The 18,129-nt window shown below is 35.1% G+C and overlaps 1 protein-coding gene across 5 annotated transcripts in view; it reads right to left on the reverse strand.

Annotated features, from left to right (window-relative positions):
* The window catches only part of TRPM3 (transient receptor potential cation channel subfamily M member 3), a 246,351-nt gene that overhangs the window by 55,772 nt on the left and 172,450 nt on the right, over nucleotides 1-18,129 (reverse strand). For all 5 annotated transcript variants that reach the window (XM_087957807.1, XM_087957808.1, XM_087957809.1 and 2 more), the window contains exons 8-9: nucleotides 10,759-10,882; nucleotides 2,459-2,531 (exon numbers count right to left, since the gene is read on the reverse strand). In XM_087957807.1, coding sequence (XP_087813933.1) covers nucleotides 2,459-2,531; nucleotides 10,759-10,882 — 197 coding nt within the window. The remainder of the gene's footprint in view (nucleotides 1-2,458; nucleotides 2,532-10,758; nucleotides 10,883-18,129) is intronic.

An 18,129-nucleotide genomic window follows, 5' to 3' on the forward strand; every position in this document is an offset into this window, starting at 1 on the left:
GGATCATGTGGAAGATTTTGTCTTTGTATACAAAGGCAAAGTATATGCATGTGGCTATATTTCATAGTATTCCCTGGAAATCCAAATCCTATGGATAAAATAAGCTATTTAAATAAATTTAAAACAACAACAAAGCAAGTAAATCTTCAAGAACACTTTACACCCAATCTATTAACAAATCTGTTTTCTAGTTGGGCTCTAGGCGCGCGTGCGTGCGTGCGTGTGTGTATGTGTGTGTGTGTGTGGAAATGTCCCATTTGTTGCTCCAAACATCTTGCACCGAAATAGCATTCATAAATTGCACATCTTTCAATACAACATGTTACTAAGCTTACTCCAGCATTTTTGTTTCAAATCAAATGAAATGAAATTATAACCATTTCATGGTTGACATGAATTGTCCTATGCATCAGGCTAAAGAATAGCAGCAACGTTGGTCCAGAGCTGCAGGACAAATGCTTTGTGAGCATGAGTCACGATATATTAACAAGTTAGAAGAAACCAGAAACATCAGAGTCAGGTAATCATAGCAATGTGCTTCAGTGAACACAAATGGATGAGATAGCACTTATGGAAATGAACATATTGTATATCATCCACTGTGCTTCTTCCAACATTTCATACAGTAGAACAATTTGGACTGTCCTACCAATCATACTGATGAGAGGACTAGGGGAAAAAAGCAGCAACTAAAATAACAAAGTTCTTGTGAAACAGATGTGTTCTGCATCCTTTCTAGAAAACCCCCCCCCCGATTTTATCAAAAAATCTCTAATTATATCTTTTTTGAAATATAACATAAGTTGAATTAAGAATGTCTAAATGTATAGATGAAACTTCAGAAGATAGGGGCAATATTAATGTTACCAATAGCATGTCAACTTTGAAGTCATCTTTTGCTGCCTCCTAGTTGCCACAAACTCTGAAAGGGGGAAGGGAGAGGGGAGTAGATAGACTGGCTAACAGTCCAAACAAAAAGTTTTCTGGTGGAAACTGGACAATGTGACTGGTGACATCTGGGGAGGGAAATATTTGCTAATTAGGCTAAAAACCACAGGAACCTTTAGAGTTGGTGTTCACTAGTTGTGCTGATGTGATGTATCCAATAAACATGTTATTTGAGGAATCTATCTGTCTTGGAGTTCTGCTTTTGGCGGATGCATTACTTGGAATGCTGACATAGCACTCATTTGGTGAAACTTTTTACTTTTACTTTTCCACTTTTACTTCACCATTGCACCAAGTATCCTTTTCCATGCAGCCCATTGGAATAACTATGCACCTGTGGCATTCCGTAACATTTTACTCTCTTCTATGCAGCTTCCAGATTCCCTTTTCTTTTAATTTTTCAATATAGCAATAGCAATAGCACTTAGACTTATATACTGCTCCATAGTATTTTACAGCCCTCTCTAAGCGGTTTAAAGAGTCAGCATATTTCCCCCCAAAATCTGGGTCCTCATTTTACCGACCTTGGAAGTATGGAAGGCTGAGTCAACCTTGAGCTGGTCAGGTCCGAACTGCCAAACTGCTGGCAGCCGATGATCAGCAGAAGTAGCCTGCAGTATTGCGTTCTAACCACTGTGCCACTGCGGCTCTTTATATATCATAAGCCATCAAGTAAATCATCATTTTAGATTTATATTCATACCTCTGTCATGTTTGAAGGCACTACTGAAAATATAAGAATGTTTTCCAGACATATATCAAACCATGATAATTCTCAGCTATGGTGGATGTCTGAATGGCTCACTTTTTCTGTACTTTCACCTTGTTCCAAAAATATCCATTTATGTCTTCTGGAAGAATTTATTTCCCCTGAATTATATTCATTTAGAATTTTGTACAAATTTCCTATAAAATCACATGTTCAATTATCAAATATTCACTGGATTTCAGACAAAGCTATCCAGCTTTTAAGGGAAATTTGGATTCCTATATATTTTATAATACTATATTTATTTGACTCTAGGCAGCTAAAAACAATAAAAAATTGAAAGTTTAAAAGCAATACAAAATTAGAACATATCTAATTAAATCAAGAGAAAACAGATTGCATTGATATGAACTACTATGCACTACTGAGGGCTCTCCATTTGAAAAGTTTAACAAGTTTGGACTTGTTTTCTGAATAACAAAAAAAGATCGGGTTCTTTCTGATCTTGGGAGATTGAGTATCCCAAAGTGAGTGTCCAATAGGCCCCAGGCAGCAAATGGCCCTAAAAGTAGCCCAAGCCACATAGATCTTTATAATCTTCAATCTTTATTGAATCATCTTGAATCAGTCCCAGAAGAGTATTGGTGATCTATGAAGCTCCTGCAAAATACGTGCTTTGCTATTAAATCAGTTTTAGTCTGTTCTAAATTCTATTCTTTATGTTGGTCGGTTACATCATTATTTGCAAAAGTTTCCTGTGTAGATTTAGTATAGACTTGTTGAGGTAAACAATTACATTACCTTTTAACAAAGCTGTCAAGATGGCCAGATCAATATCCTGGTGTCCTTCTGATCCCATGCGAAATACTGTAATCTGAAATGAAAACGAACAAAAAGTTTCACATGTGCAATTAAAATACAGATAGCTATTAAAGCAATATGTAAAATTTGCAGAGTCTAAATTCTGAGATATTGGGAGAAAACAAAATTGGTTTATATGAATATAGGAAGACAGATTCATAATACATAGCAAAAATTAAATATTTAATAGATCCTGAGTCATCTTGGTGTTCAGAATTGCTATATTAATTCTACATGGAATATGCAAAATATTTTGCACGTCACAATAATTCCTTCTCCTTGTCAACTATTGAGAGTAATTAAAACACCAAAATTCCAGAAAACCATTAATGGAGCAGCCATCAAAATTGTAGCAAATATACCATTAGGATTTATATTGGTTAAAAGTAAGGTAGTACTATGTCTCCACTATTCATCCATTTCAAATGTGGATATGTTGTAGTACAGATTTATTCAATATAAACATCTTCTAAAATCTGACTCTAGGGTGTCTAGGGAAAGGTATAGTTTCTTCTACTCATGTAGCACAAATGAAATCATATACAATGTCCCCTAACCATATAGTAAATCACAATTTCTTTATTAAAGATGCGTCAGAGAACTCTGCAGTAGATAAACATTATCTAATAAAGCAGAAACATAGGATATAGAGATTATATGCCACTATCAACTTTTGTTGGAAATAGTGACACTGATCTAGTGTTAAGCTTGTTAACCAGGCAGGTATTTTTTCCTGTATCCAAATAACAGAAAAGTAGCATTCAATGCAAAAGGATGTGCTAAATACACAAAAAAATGCTTTCCAAGACTACATTTTTTAAAAAATTGATGCCTGTATTTGTGCTAGGGCCAATGACAATAGAATAGAATAATTGTGTATCAATCAACAAATATGCAGTAAGTGAACCCTTAAAAGAAAAGTATGATATAATCTCAAATTAATCAATAGTTAGTAAAAAGAAGAGGAGAGAACAAGAGCACCACCATTCACTTGCCAATAATAATACACTCTGATGATGCTTGTAGATACCTGCAACTGGGGATAGAAAAATATATTCAAATAACTGCTTTTATGTACATCAGCAGGGCAGAACCTTTTAAGGCAGAGGTCTCCAAACTTGGCAACTTTAAGACTTGTAGACTTCAAATCTCAGAATTCCTCAGCTAAGTCTTAAAATTCCACAAGTCTTAAAATTGCCAAGTTTGGAGACCTCTATTTTAAAGGGTGACATGCATTTGGTTTTTGAGTGAGATGCCTAGAGGCTGCATTCTATACAGTGAACAGGACAGATTATGGCTGCAGCCATGTTTTGGGATGGCATGTGCACTCTCAGTAGAAATAAATGTGTTCTCTCGTTATATTAGGATTCTATGCTTACTACTAGCATTTTTTAATTTATATCTATTATTTTTAAAAACAATAAACTTGCATGATTCTTTATGTTTACATAGCATTATGTAAATGCTATGAAACAAGGTATATTTCATTTGGGCTATAATTCAGAGCTGGGACTGCTTTAGTTGTGGCATGGATGATCCAAGAAGGAAACTGAAAAAGAGAAGCATAGGACTACTGGTTTGACCATGGTGTGTCCCTGAGAAGGTTGGGCACTGAGGAATTTATTAAAATTCTACAGATAATATAAAGACAGAAAAACACAATACATAAACATATCAGACTATAAACCTACATATACAAAACTATGTACTAATACAAACGTGTTGTATTTATTAGTAGAGTTGACTTACAACCACAAATGTGCCCCAAACTTCTGTTTCCAAACAAGACAGGTTAAGTGAATTTTCCTCATTTTATGATCTTTCCTGCCATAGTTGTTAAGTAAATAACTGCAGTTGTTAAGTTAGTAATATGATTGTTAAATTAATCTGGCTTCCCCACTGACTTTGCTTGTCAGAAGATGGCAAAAAGTGATCACATTGTAACTGTCATAAATGCATGCCAGTTGCCAAGCATCTTAATTTTGATCACAAGACCATAGCGATGCAGCAACGGTCATAAGTATGAAAAATGGTCAGAAGTTACTTTTCAAAGTGCTGTTGCAACTTGCAATAGTCACTAAACAAATGGTTGTAAGTTGAAGACTATGTGTAATGCCGGCAAAATTAAAATGTTCCAAGTCTTTGCGTTTCTTCAGTGTTCTACTGCTAACATTGTAGCACAGGTGTTGCTGCAATAGGAATGCTGTTTGGGTCCACAATTTATGGATAGCTTAGTAGAATAATTAGTTGTAATGTCAGTCTTACTGGGCATAAAAGGAAAAAGCTGAGTTACATTCTAATGTCTTCTTGGAAGCACTAAGAATGATAATGCATCCAGCAGCCTGCATTTTGCTGCAGTTTCGTTTTTTCACTTTGAAGGCAATCAAAACACATATTTGGCCTAGTAGTACAATTGTTCATGTTTATTTAACTACTGCAGATGTAAATTATAAATGCAAAACTACTTTGCTTAAGGATAAGAGACGTTACGAGGATAGCCTCTTCTGTTTGCAGCCTAAATTACTCAGACTAGAATTAAGTTTCTCAGACTAGAATGGTAATTCTATTCTGGTGTGTAGGCAGCAATAATGATTGAGTTGAATATACCTGCCTGACTATTTTGATAAAATTGTCCCTTGGAAGAGAGAATTAAATGAGAATGAATGAGTCCTCATGCCTACATACAATCTTCTACATTTTAGACGAAAAATGTAATAAAAGCCCATTAATAAGCATGCAGAAGTTACAAAGTTGTTTCCCACTTTCCTAAGCACTAAGAAATATCATGCTAATATGATGAGCCAGCTTATTGGACCCAGTAACTGCTGACTGTAATCAACTGCTACTAATAAATAGCGTGTGTGTATTAAAACCAAAGCAATATAAAATATATAGCAAACTGCATGCCAGGGAAAAATGTCATAACTTTGAATGGTCACTGAATGAATGGTCGTTAAACGAGGACTGTTTTAAGAAGACTCCTTATTTTTCTTTATTGTTTAATCTGCATTTTAGTAGTTATTTTGTTGCCCGTTGCCCATAATTGCTAGAGCATTTGGAGGTCTTGTAAATCTAACAAAATAAATAAATAAACTCACATAATTTTCTTATATCTTTTTCAATACACAATTACCTTATAGAGATGTTTTGCTCATCTCCTTTTGAATGAAAAACGTTTTCTCCAACAATGCACAGAGATCCTTTCTCTTGTTATAAAATTATGATTTATACAGCACTCTATTATTAACTGTAAGTGAAATTTTGAATTCAGGAGCAGCCAATATATTAAACATATTTTTATGAATAGGAGAAAACTGTTCTGGCACAGAGTAAAGAAATTAATTACATACATGTAAATTCCACTTTATATGAAAGGATGCCTATATTAAATAAACTCTTCTGAATTAGTTTTTCATTTATCTTTTTTTGATATGTGTTCAGCTTTCTCAAAATTTGATAAGGTGGGGATTATTTACACCATTAGCTATACTAGGAAAATAGCCATTTTCAATTCAAGCTAACCTCTAATTTGTCTATAGATGGCGTAAAGTATAATAAGAGAATTACTTTTTTCATTTAATTCTACAAGGGAAGAGGAAAATAGCAATGGAATAATGTAGAATTTTGTTGTTATATAAGTGAACACATAATGAAGTTGAAATTCTACACTGATTTCTTGGGCTGTCTTTATAAGTGTCTGTGACAAAGAGAGACAAAGTTGAAAAGATGTTTCTTTTCAGGATATTTTTCTATGCTTCCAAATATGCGCTATAGATAGTCCTTGTTTAACGAGTGTCTCATTTGGCAACTGATTGCAGTCTGCATTTTTTTCTCTGTTTTTCTTGCCACTTGTTAAGCGAATCACTGAATTTGTTAAGTTAGTAACAAAGTTGTTAAGTCAATCCGGCTTCTCCATTGACTTTGCTTGTCAGAAGGTTGCAAAAGGGGATCAATTACATGACCCTGGGACATTGCCACCATTATAAATATCAACTAGTTGCCAAGTGGTGGAATTTTGATCATGTGACCATAGAAACGTAGTAACAGTTGTAACTGTGAAAAAAAAAGGTCATAAGTCACTTTTTTCATTGCTGTTGTAACTTCAAATGGTGGGTGAATGAAAATTTGTAAGTCAAGGACCACCTGTGTGCTTTAATATTTATGTGCATCTCCGGTTCATCCCTTTTCTTCTCAACACCTTCCTTGAGGATGGCTGTAAGAATGCATTTTAAGCAACTTCTCCCCCCCCCCAACTAATAATAATCCATTACGATAGAATCAACAACAATATTTTACCTTTCTTCATGTATAGTTAGATAAAAGTTGTGCTAATTGGTTTTTTACTGGTGAGGGCCCTGGATGAAATAAACTAGAGTAACTAGCCCTTTCACTTAGGCTTCACACTTCGGCATAATACTGATAAAATATTGACTGCACTTGTTGATGACTTTGGGCAGAACTGGGACAGGAGTGAAGCAACAGTCCTTATTCTCCTTTCTCTCTCAGTAGCTTTCAACTGTATTGACCATTGTATCCTTCAGGACTGGCTTCAGAGTAGGAAGCAGGAAGCTTGTAGTGGTTCTCCCTTCTGTGCAGGAGGGGAATGTTCAATACTCTTATCATAGGGTTTCTCTCTCTACTCTATTTTTGTTCAAGCGGTCCTTAGAAATATGTTTTCCTCCCATGCTTGGACTCAATGAATAGTAGCTCTCTTATTGGATTGGGCATGTTACATATACATGAAGCCCCTGAGGGCATCCATTCAGTATGCTGATAATGCCCAGTCTTGACCCCATGTTAAGGAATGCTGTCATTATCTTATCTCAGTGTCACGAAGCTGGGAGAATCTGGATAGAGAGAAGACTGGTTGTCTGTGGCCATTTGGATTGGTGGATGTCTTGGGATTGGTGAGTAATCTGATGGTTTTCCTGGACCAACAGCTTGTGTTCAAAGAACAGGTGGCAGTTATGACCAGGAAAACTTTTCATTTCAAGGGCAGCTGTATCCAATCTTGAACCAGCTGGCACATAGTCCCTTTGTGCTTTGGTCACCTTGTGCCTGGATTACAAAATTCAACAAAAATAAATAGGTAGATAATAAACAGTCATGGTGCAAATATTTTAACACTGACATTTAAAATATCTGGATTAAAGCATAATCATATTTCCAACCAAAGAAAAGAAATAAGAAAAATAGTTTCATAACATTAAAGCAAAAATATCCTTCCCCCAGAAGCACGCATTCACTTTCCTATATCAAGGACTGCCATTTAATGTATGCATGACATTTCACTTGTCAAAGAATTAGTTATTCACCATCTTCAAAAATGTACTTGTGATATGATAAGATCTGATCTATTGATCCAGTGGAAACATCTAAACAACATCTAAACAAGATAAGCTCTCTTGATAGAGTCATTGTGAAGGACAGGAAGAAAGAGCACAGCATGATAAAGAAAAACATGAGTCAAAGGAAGATTTGTAATATTCTGTTACAGAAGAAAATGAAGCTATGAAAAGAACCAGAGGCCGATTGCTAATGAATAGCTTTTTTATATATATCAGCAAATTCAGAAAGTATCCAACCAGACTTTGCTTAAGTGTAAAATAAGACCTTGTTCCTTTGCTGAGCTTTTTGTATTTTGAATGACAAAGTGCAGGTTTGAAAACCTGATAATCGTTCGATTCATAAAATCACAGAATGAAGTGACTTTATAATATGTATAAAGAGCTTGTTAGTTTCATCAGGAGACTGATGAACCCTATTGGGTTCCAGAGGGAGTTTGGAACCTGAGGACTTGGTTGCAGGCTGGAATAGGCTTGTGACTGAAACTATGGACTGGATTCTCTTACACAGCCTCCTTCTGTGCACTGATCCTGGCATCCCCTCTTGGTTTTTCAGTGAGTACAGGAGATGAGATGCCAGAAGAGAATCCTGGAGTGCTGTTGGAGAAAAACAAAGAGCGAATCTGACCGAACAAGAGTATAAGGACAGTGAAAAGTTGTTATTTCTTGACTCTTATTGTGTCTGCCAATAGCCACCCCAAAGCCCTGTTTAGGGTGCCCCACTCCCAATTGAGGTCATAGGATCATCTGCAGATAATGGTGAGAAATATTCAGTCTCTCTGGCAGACAAAATCATTCAGATTCACTCAGGGTTGGATTGTGATTGGGCAAGTCCTAGTGAGCTGCCCAGGGCACAGTCTTGTTATGCAGTTGCACAGAGGTTAGAGTGCAGTACTGCAGGCGACTTCTCCTGCCTGCTGGCTACCTGCAATTTGGCAGTTTGAATCTCACCAGGCTCAAGGTTGACTCAGCCTTCCACCCTTCTGAGGTAGGTAAAATGAGGACCCAGATTATTGGAGGCAATATGCTATGCAAACCACTTCGAGAGGGCTGTAAAGCACTGTAAAGCGATATATAAGTCTAAGTGCTATTGCTATTATCTGGACTTTTTGATTCTGTTATGCCCCATTGATGAGCTAAAAAGTGGGATTGGACCTAAACTATAAACAGCTGAATTATAAGGTATAAATATTATAAGCTTATAACCACCTTGAAAATGTTCAGATCATGGTGGACAAGCAGTGAATTTAATGGTGGTAGCAATCAAGCACATTATTAATAATAAGCACAATATCCCATTATTAATAATAATAACAATATCCCATTAATATTATGCTACCTAACCATAAGACATGAAGAAATGATTATGAAAAGGATTAAACTGTTTATATCAGCCTGCTAATTTTTCTATTGAAATTTTCCATCCCTGCTCTATCTAATTTGGATTAGGCCCAGTTTGCTCTATTGGTTAAGGTACCAGTAGAAACCAGGAGCCTGTGAGTTCTAGTCCACTTCAGGCATGAAAGCTGAGTAGCTTGGGGCCAGTCACTCTCTTTTAGCCCAACCCACCTCACAAGGTTGTTGTGGGGAAAATAGGAGGAGGAAAGAGTATTAGGTATATTTACTGCCTTAAGTTATTTATAAAAATAATAAAGGTGGGATATAATTAATTAATTAATTAAAATCAATCCATGCCTGCTGTTAATTATAATAAAGCCCTCAACCACTTCCACAGTTCAGCATCATATCTTGCTTGGTCATGGGTTTTGAATTTTTTGAGATGAAAAAAGGAAGCCAATTCAGATTCACAATTAACATTGTGATGGGCCAAATTTGACTTAACATTTTCCTTATATATTCCCACAAGTTGTGACATATAGATGAAAAAACAGCTGTAATTTATTAACACAATTTCTTTTTAAAATGGGACTTTGTTAACAATACTTCGGAAATCAAAATTGGAACTTTTTTCTTAGTAAAGAGAATACATGTATCTCATACATACCAAATACACATGCAATGTTTTTGTTTCCCTTTATCTGGAGTCTAATAAAATGTGTTTTTTTATTTTGTACTTCCTTAATATGGTGACATGCCCCTGGGATTCAATAGTCCTCTTAATTTCTGAACATGAATTTTTATACATCTGCTACCTAAATTTGCATAAGCATAAAAATTTAACAGAATGGTGCTCCTTAATCAACAGAAGCCAACTGCACTGCAAAAGAGCTGTAATACAAAATTATTTTTACATAAGGTAAAAATAGAGGAACAATGCAAATCCAGATTTATGTAATTGCTTACACATGAATGACAAGAGAGTGACTGGTGAGCATTTTATCTTTAGGGTTTTCAAATTCAAACAGGTGCTTAATATCATTATCAACATTAATTAAAATTTCATATTCACAAGCGGCTTTAATCAAACAAATAATACTGTTTGTTGTAAGACAAAAGTGGGTAGCCACAGCCAACAGCCAGTCGATTGTGCTTTTTAGAGGCCTCCCAAGAGACTTTGCTGAGATCAAGGAATTCACAGATCTCTTGCTTCTTTTAGTCCCTCTAAGTTAAATGTTCATGTTTGTGGCTCAAGTACATAAATTCCCTTTGGCTTCCTTCAGCTGTAATTGAACATACTTAATTTAGTGTTATTCAGTATTAACATTAACTATGGGTAAGGTGAACAAGGATTGCACAGGACCAAGATATACAAACCCACTTTTCAAATATTGATTGTAAATTATAATTTTGAGACAATATAAGTTTGACTTAGCCATGTGTTGTGCAATTGAGGCCTGAAATTATGTTCGAAATGAGTCCAGAAAGCCAAGTTTCAAACATTTTTCACATAACAGACCAATATGAACATTATGCTACTAAATACATTTGCATTACCAGTTCCTTCTTTTTCATGCATTCCATAAGGATTATGAAGAGGTGCTGAGCTTGTGTCCGAGTGTAGGTGAATGTTTTCTGGATAGTAACAAGTAATTGGTCTCTCAGAGATTCATTGATAAGCCTGAAATTTAAAAAGGACAGCATCTAAACATTCACCAACAAGAAAAACTTTTTAAATTATGAATTAAGTAACTCTAAGGGTAATATCGAAACATCAAGAGCATTTAATTTAATTCTCTTGTCTAACAACATTTATTCTGCAGTGCTTGTTCCTTTGCATAATTTGGTTTGCTTCCACTAATGATTGGTGGTGGGGGGCATGAGGAGCTGAGTACTAGAAATCTGATCTCTGAGATTTCATCAAAGCTTTGCCTGCATGGTTTCATAAGCAAAAAGGCTAAAAATGCACTTTCCGTTTCTTGTTTTAAAATGAAAAATAAATTGTATATTTAGACCCATTTTGATTTTCCCCCCATTTCACACTTGAAGAATGGCACGTATGCTGTTCTGCCTGGGAGGTAAGAATGTACTGTTGTGTTTCATATGATTACAGTCATTCTGTAAAACAAAAGGCAGAAAAAGCAGATTAAAAAATGCTTGAAAAATGACCTGCTGTTTCTTTACAGACTTGGTTTCAATTTCTAGATCATGAGATGAAAAAACAAAACAAAACAACCCCTCCCTGGAATGAACTGCAGTACAACTGGGTCTGGCAGGCTATCTCAGAAGCCAAAGGATTTTTCAGATTTCTCTCTTTGTGGCCAGAAAGACCGCTCTAACCTTGGAGGAGGGTATCTAATATCAGAACCACCTCCAGGCTCAGCTGAAACTTCCAGTATACGCTCAGCTTATTTTGGAACTCTGACAGTGAGAGATGGAGAAAAAGGGCAGATAATTTGCTTAATATATGCACACAGAACTTTGTATATCACAGCAGTGAGCAACTATGGCAAGTTTACAACCTGTGGACTTCAACTCCCAGAATTCCTAAGCCAGCACAACTGCAATTAAAACAGTATCAAGCAATAATATAAATAAAATAATCGGTAAATTCACATGGTTAGGCCCATTTAAATAGGGTGCTGAGCATTTCACTTGGAGAAGAAGGTGTGATTCTGTGGAACAAGTAATCCCCTGAGATCAGAGGTGGTATTCAGCAGGTTCTGACCAGTTCTGGAGAGCTGGTAGCAGAAATTTTGAGTAGTTCAGAGAACTGGCAAACCCCACCTCTGACTGGAGATTTTACAGTAACCTTCCCCTGTCACACCCACCAAGCCACCACAGAACCGGTAGTAAAAAAAAAAATGAATCCCACCACTGCTTGTGATGTGCTGGACCCCTTTGCTTCTGGCATCTATGATACTTATAATCATACTTTCCAGAAACATTTGACATCTATCTACAAATAATGGGTGACTTTCTGTTTTTAAATTAATTTCATGCTGATTTTAATGAACTGAATGGATTCTGATCATTTTTAGTCTATTATCCTTTTATACACAATCCTGAATCATGTGAGTGGTGTGAGGTAAATCTTCAAGTTGTTTCCTTCAGAAGGAGAAAAGGTTTAGAAAAAGAGCAAAGAATCAAGAAGCCCAGCTAGGAATAAACAAGCAGAAAAGAGGAAGACAAAGACTTGTGCAGAAAAGAAACGGGAAAGTGGAAACTAAAGCCGTTTATAGGCAATGGTTAAAATAGAGAATAGTTTTATTTTAAAGCATTTATCATTTCTTTTATTTGTAAGTTTTTCTATTTTAAAATAAAAGGCTCCCCCATGCTCCACCACTGAGGGGAGATACAAAAACCCAATAAATTGTCCACATTTTTACTGCTTTGTGTCTATTGAGTCTGGGTTAATCTGGTTATTGGTGGGAAGGAACGAAGGAAGGAAGGAAAGAAGGAAGGAAGGAAGGAAGGAAGGAAGGAAGGAAGGAAGGAAGAAAGAAAGAAAGAAATCCTATGACTCTGTCCCATTAGGTAAAGCAGGAGTGTTCCTGTCTATTAAGGACTGCCATTTGGTCAGAGCAAGGAAGGGAGCCTTTTCTGTCATGGCACCCAATATCAGGATATTTGATTGGTTCTAGTTCTGCTCCCTTGCCTTTTAGAGAAGATGATACTATGAGACCATGACAAAATAGCACTGAGACAGAAATTAAGGGCGGGAGACAACCTGCGCATTATTATTTGAGACAAAGCCATGGCTGTCAAGAAGGCAATGAAATCCTGGGCTGACTGTGCTGTGTGGAAGAACATTTCCCACAAGCTCTTTATGGTTCTGACTCTTTAGGAAGGCCTTAAAATGGTTCTTCACTGAGCCAAAGTGACTGGTGAACCTGCTTGATTAATATCCGGTTTACGTCTTGCTCTGGTATGTTGCTTTGTTATTTCGATTCTTTTGTTGATTACTATAGTATACTATAGTATCTTTGTATCCTGTCTTGCCTTACTTGACAACTAGGTTATCATGCAAACAGCCTGGAAAAAAGAAATTCAAACATTTTGAAGAGGCCCCATCTTAATGAATTTACCAATAAAGATTTGCTGGACAATTCCAATTTGGTTGCAGATATTAGTCATTCATATATCAGCAGAGTTTATCTATTTCAGATATTTCTTAATTACATTAACTAAATGCAGTCACTTTTTAAATTCAAAGTTACCCCCAGTATTTTTTTTTCTGTAAGGAACACTATTTTTCAGGAGCTATAACATTTCGAAGATGTTTATTATATTCAAAACTATAATGTTTATTAATGCTATTAATTAAATATTTAATAATACTATGAGAAAATCTTCTACAAGATAAGCCAATCTTATTTCTATTTGATTAAGTCTAGCTGAGAAACTGAGACTTTGAAACATCTGTCTTCCCTTTTGAAAAATTTATTGTGAAAAATATAAAGAAACCCCATCATTTATGCTTCCCAGGAAATAGTACAGAAAGAAGTATAAAAAATATAGCTGAAAGGCTTCCAATGAAGTATCTACTGGTATCTCTTCTTTATTTGCAGGTGACACAAAACATGACAAACATATTTTATAATTGATTATCTATCTTACATTGTTTCCATCTTACAATATTCTACTTGAAATCTAATGACAAAAATTATAGGAATAAAAAGTACTGTGATCACATGACATAGTTCTTTAACAGAGTATGATAATAGGAGTTTTGATTTTTATTTCTTTCCTAATGATTCACTTGAATAGGGGCCTACCAGCAATTGCTGAGTTGAATTTTTAAAAACATCGGATCATTATTTGTTGATCTGTTGATTTTCAATTGCTCAAGATGTTCTAGAATTTGGGACTCTTGTCATCTCAGTTCCTTAGATTCCCTTAATGAAAATTATATTCTGCATATTTGCCACATCTTCTGGAATGAACACATATGAAATAATTTCTTAAACTTCTTTGCAATCGCTTATTCTAATTTATAATTCTTTTAATCTTCTTGTAATATATCAAAGAAATTATCTTCAGAATTTATTGCCTCTGATTTATTAAATTATTTTAAACATTTTAGTCTTAATTACAAATAATACATTTCTAAGAAAACTTCTTTTTGTTTACAATATAAAAACTGTTTCTTTTTGTACTTATTTGGACTATCTTTCCAATGAATGATATCAACCTTTTTTCTGTTCTTTGATAGTGTTGATTAATTATTCTCATGACCTCTTGAGCTTAAAATTTATAGACTTGAATGGGGTTATTTAAGCCATCAACCAAGGCAGAAATCCAAATTAAAATACTCTGCCATCCAGTCTGTATTTGAAAACATTCAGTAACTAGTGACAATAATAATTGATTCAACTACACTGTTGTGGTAAAATGGTTTTAGACAGATTTCATAATGTTAAGCAAAACTGGCCTTGTAATTTAAGATTCTATACTGTGTCTTGCATTTTAGGATAATATTAAACTTGCTGTTACTTATCCTGGACTTGATATATATGCTAGTTAAGCTTTTCTGCTGAAAAGTACTTAACCCTCCTAGCTTTAAAGTTATTTTGCACTAATCCTTTCATTATAATTTCTTTTTAAATAAATTCCTTTTTAAAATAAAACGTGGCTATGTTACTTTGATAGTTTTCCACTTATATATAATAAGTTAGTAGCTCAGTAATCTCTAATTTCAATCAGTGTAACAGCAATTACATATTGTTTTAGATCAGAGATGGGCAACTACGGCAACTTTATGACCTGTGGACTTCAATTCCCAGAATTGCTGAGCCAGTTCTACTCCCTCAGTCTTAATAACATTTCCTTTCTTTACTACCATCAGGTCAGTTTTCCAGTCTGAATGATTCCAATGTCCTTTCTGTAGATCCTTATCAGGTCGATTAGCAAGTCAATGTTTTGTTCACTCTTAACATATAGCGAATTGTAGAGGAGATGCTGATGGTAGTTCCACTCTTGAACTTGTATCTGTATCCAGTCTTTGTAATTATCTGGCTGAGGAGGTTCAAGCCTATGTAGAACAGCAGCAGGGACAGTGGATGAACTTAGTATATGCTGCACTTGGTGGCCACTTGTTCAAGCTATCTTGATTTGACTTCCAGTGTTGTCTTTCATAGTCCCACTGAGTTATTAAGAAGAAACCTTAATTGATTTTGTATTTAGTGGGGGACTATGTATACCACTTATATATGTCTTCTGTCCATTCATAGTTCCCTCAAATATTTCATGTATTCCTCTCATTGTTGTATAACATTCCATTAATTCCAGCTTCCCTTGAGTCACATCTGTATGATTTCTTGCAGTAGTCCACTTATTGACAGTTTAACTTGGTTCCCCAAAATCTGGCATACATTTTGTTAATCTAGGTGATGTCTAAATTACATGACTCTTTAGTTCGTGTCACTCTCATACTTGAGGTAGGTGAAGTGCTAGGGGGTCTTTGCCCAAGGATCCTTACTGGTAAGTAGATACCAACAGAATTGAAACCCAGTTTCTCACGTCATTTGGCGGTGTTCCAACCACTAAACTATCTGTTATGCTATGCTATGCTATGCTGTGCTGTGCTGTGCTGTGCTGTGCTGTGCTGTGCTGTTCTTTGTAGTCTATATGCGGACAAGTACCTTCATATAAGTGAATTTAAACTCTTCACACATCTTCTATTGATTAAAGGAATTAAATGATATAACATTTAACTGTGGACAATTATTTGAACAACTAGAAGAAATATTATTCTATTTAACAGAAACCTTGTTGATCAAATTTGATTCCTATTTCTGTCACCAAAATTTCTAACTCTCCATCTGCTTTCTCACTTGAAGGGAAAAGCAAAGGGATCCATATGTTTGTCCACTGCAGATGGGAAAGCAGCTGCGTTATGACTAGATTTTAATAGTAAAAATAGCATTGGCAGAAAGGATTAGGAACTTCATCCCTCAGTGCTGGTACTCAATTAAAATTGAAATCCTTCTATTTGCATTTTACTTTTAAAAAAGAAAGTGGAAGATTATCACACCTATCTATCCGTTATACAGTAACTTTTATTTTAAAATGCAAATTAAATATTTGATGCATATTTTTTTCACTTGCCTGAAAAATGTCATACTGATTTATACATGCCATATAGTTTTAAAGAGTTATTTTCAAGTTACTTTCAGTTGTTTTTACAGGAGCATTTTGGTTCCACATAGTCTTAGTAAAGACCCTTTAATGAAAAAAGTGAATAATGGCAAACAAGTCCCTGAAAGAAAGGTCTCAACCAGATTTTCCCATCTTTCTTTGCAATACACAGCTGTAGGAGAGTATTGGAGTCATTTCGGGACACAGAATCAATTTTTCCAGAAACTATCCAGATCTATTAGCCTTGGACAGTGTTGTCCTTCAGAATTCAGCTAATTCTTAGTAAACAACTGATAAGGTCCTAAGGAGACAGACAACATTTGAAAATGACTACTATAAAGTGACAAACCTTAAAGTTATTTTTAATGCAATTGTGTACGTTCTTTTCAAATACATGGAAAGGATATTCCACCATTTACATCTACATCTATATCTGACCTAGCATTGGGAATTAAAAATATATATTAAGATATATCTTAGGATCATGAAGCTTTGATTCAATTTTCAATGCTTCTGAATTAGGAATTCACACAAACATGTTTGTCTCTTTTTTGTGTGTCTGTGTGTACACATGCTTTCTCTAGTTTTTGGTATTCCTTAAACTGGGTTCCTTCAGAGTTTGGAACTCAATTTCTACTATTTTCAGTCAACATGTTTCCAATGACATTTCCTTGAAATGTTAGTAACCGCAAAAAGCTTCCACATAACTTCAGTTATCTCAGGAACTGAGAAATATGAAACAATTCATTTATTCTTTTGTATTTTAAGAATGATATCTGAATGACTGGACATGTGTATTTTTGTTCAGGGAATCACTAGTGGATGGTTCAACATTTTAATAAGGGTACTTGTCTGCTACCCAAGAACAGTGATTTGTGGCATTATATTTTAATCAATATGCATATTTAGGATTGCAGATCACATTTACTTGTTTCAAGTAAGAATATTAAGGACTGAAGATGACATCTATAACAGTATAAAGCATATCAAGCAAATAGATTTGTCACCTGTCCCAGGATATTGAAGCAGAAAAATAGGCTATAAATATTTCATAAAGACAGAAAAGTAAATAAAAAAATAAACATGCATCAGTCAAACACTATTGAAGCTTGACTTGTTGCAACATAACATTGGACCCATTGAAAAGTAATTTATTAGGAGTATATGAGATGGGATGAGAAATGTGTATCGGTTTTCTTTGTGCCACCGAGGGGATTTCCTTTATGAGGTGTGTATTACTTGTTTCTTTCATTTGCCACTAGATATGCCAGAAGGATCTCAAAGCAGTTTTTGTATGCAGGTATATGCGTCTTTGAGTAAATCATGACTTCTAGCAATTACATGGACAAATTCGGGTAGTATTTGTGACAAAATATTTGGAAATGGCTGGCCATTGCTTTTTTTTATGGCTGAGAAGAAAAATGACCAGACTAAAGTCACTCGGCTTCTGCGTCTAAGACAGGAGTAGAATTTAGGTCTCCCTGACTGTCAATATCTAGGCATGCTTTTTATAAAGATCATACTGGGAATAATTCTTAAATTATCAAGTAAATCCCTTGTGATAACAAAATGCATTTTAACAGAAAGAAAAGGAATATTTAAAAACATTCCTTGGATTCTTTTTGAGATATACTTGGGTCTGAACTATGAAAATTTAGTGGATATTAGAAGCAGATGTAAATTAAAATGGAGAATGGCAAATATTCTTACTTTAGCTACTGGAATATTAAATAATCTTTAGATCCAGCATATATTCAATTAGACCTTTCCCAAACCCTTTAAGGGGTT

This window comes from Notechis scutatus, chromosome 2 (genome assembly GCF_049901735.1).
Source record: "Notechis scutatus isolate UNSWTSFEM ecotype Mainland chromosome 2, rNotScu1.2, whole genome shotgun sequence".
In the NCBI taxonomy this organism is placed as follows: domain Eukaryota; kingdom Metazoa; phylum Chordata; class Lepidosauria; order Squamata; family Elapidae; genus Notechis; species Notechis scutatus.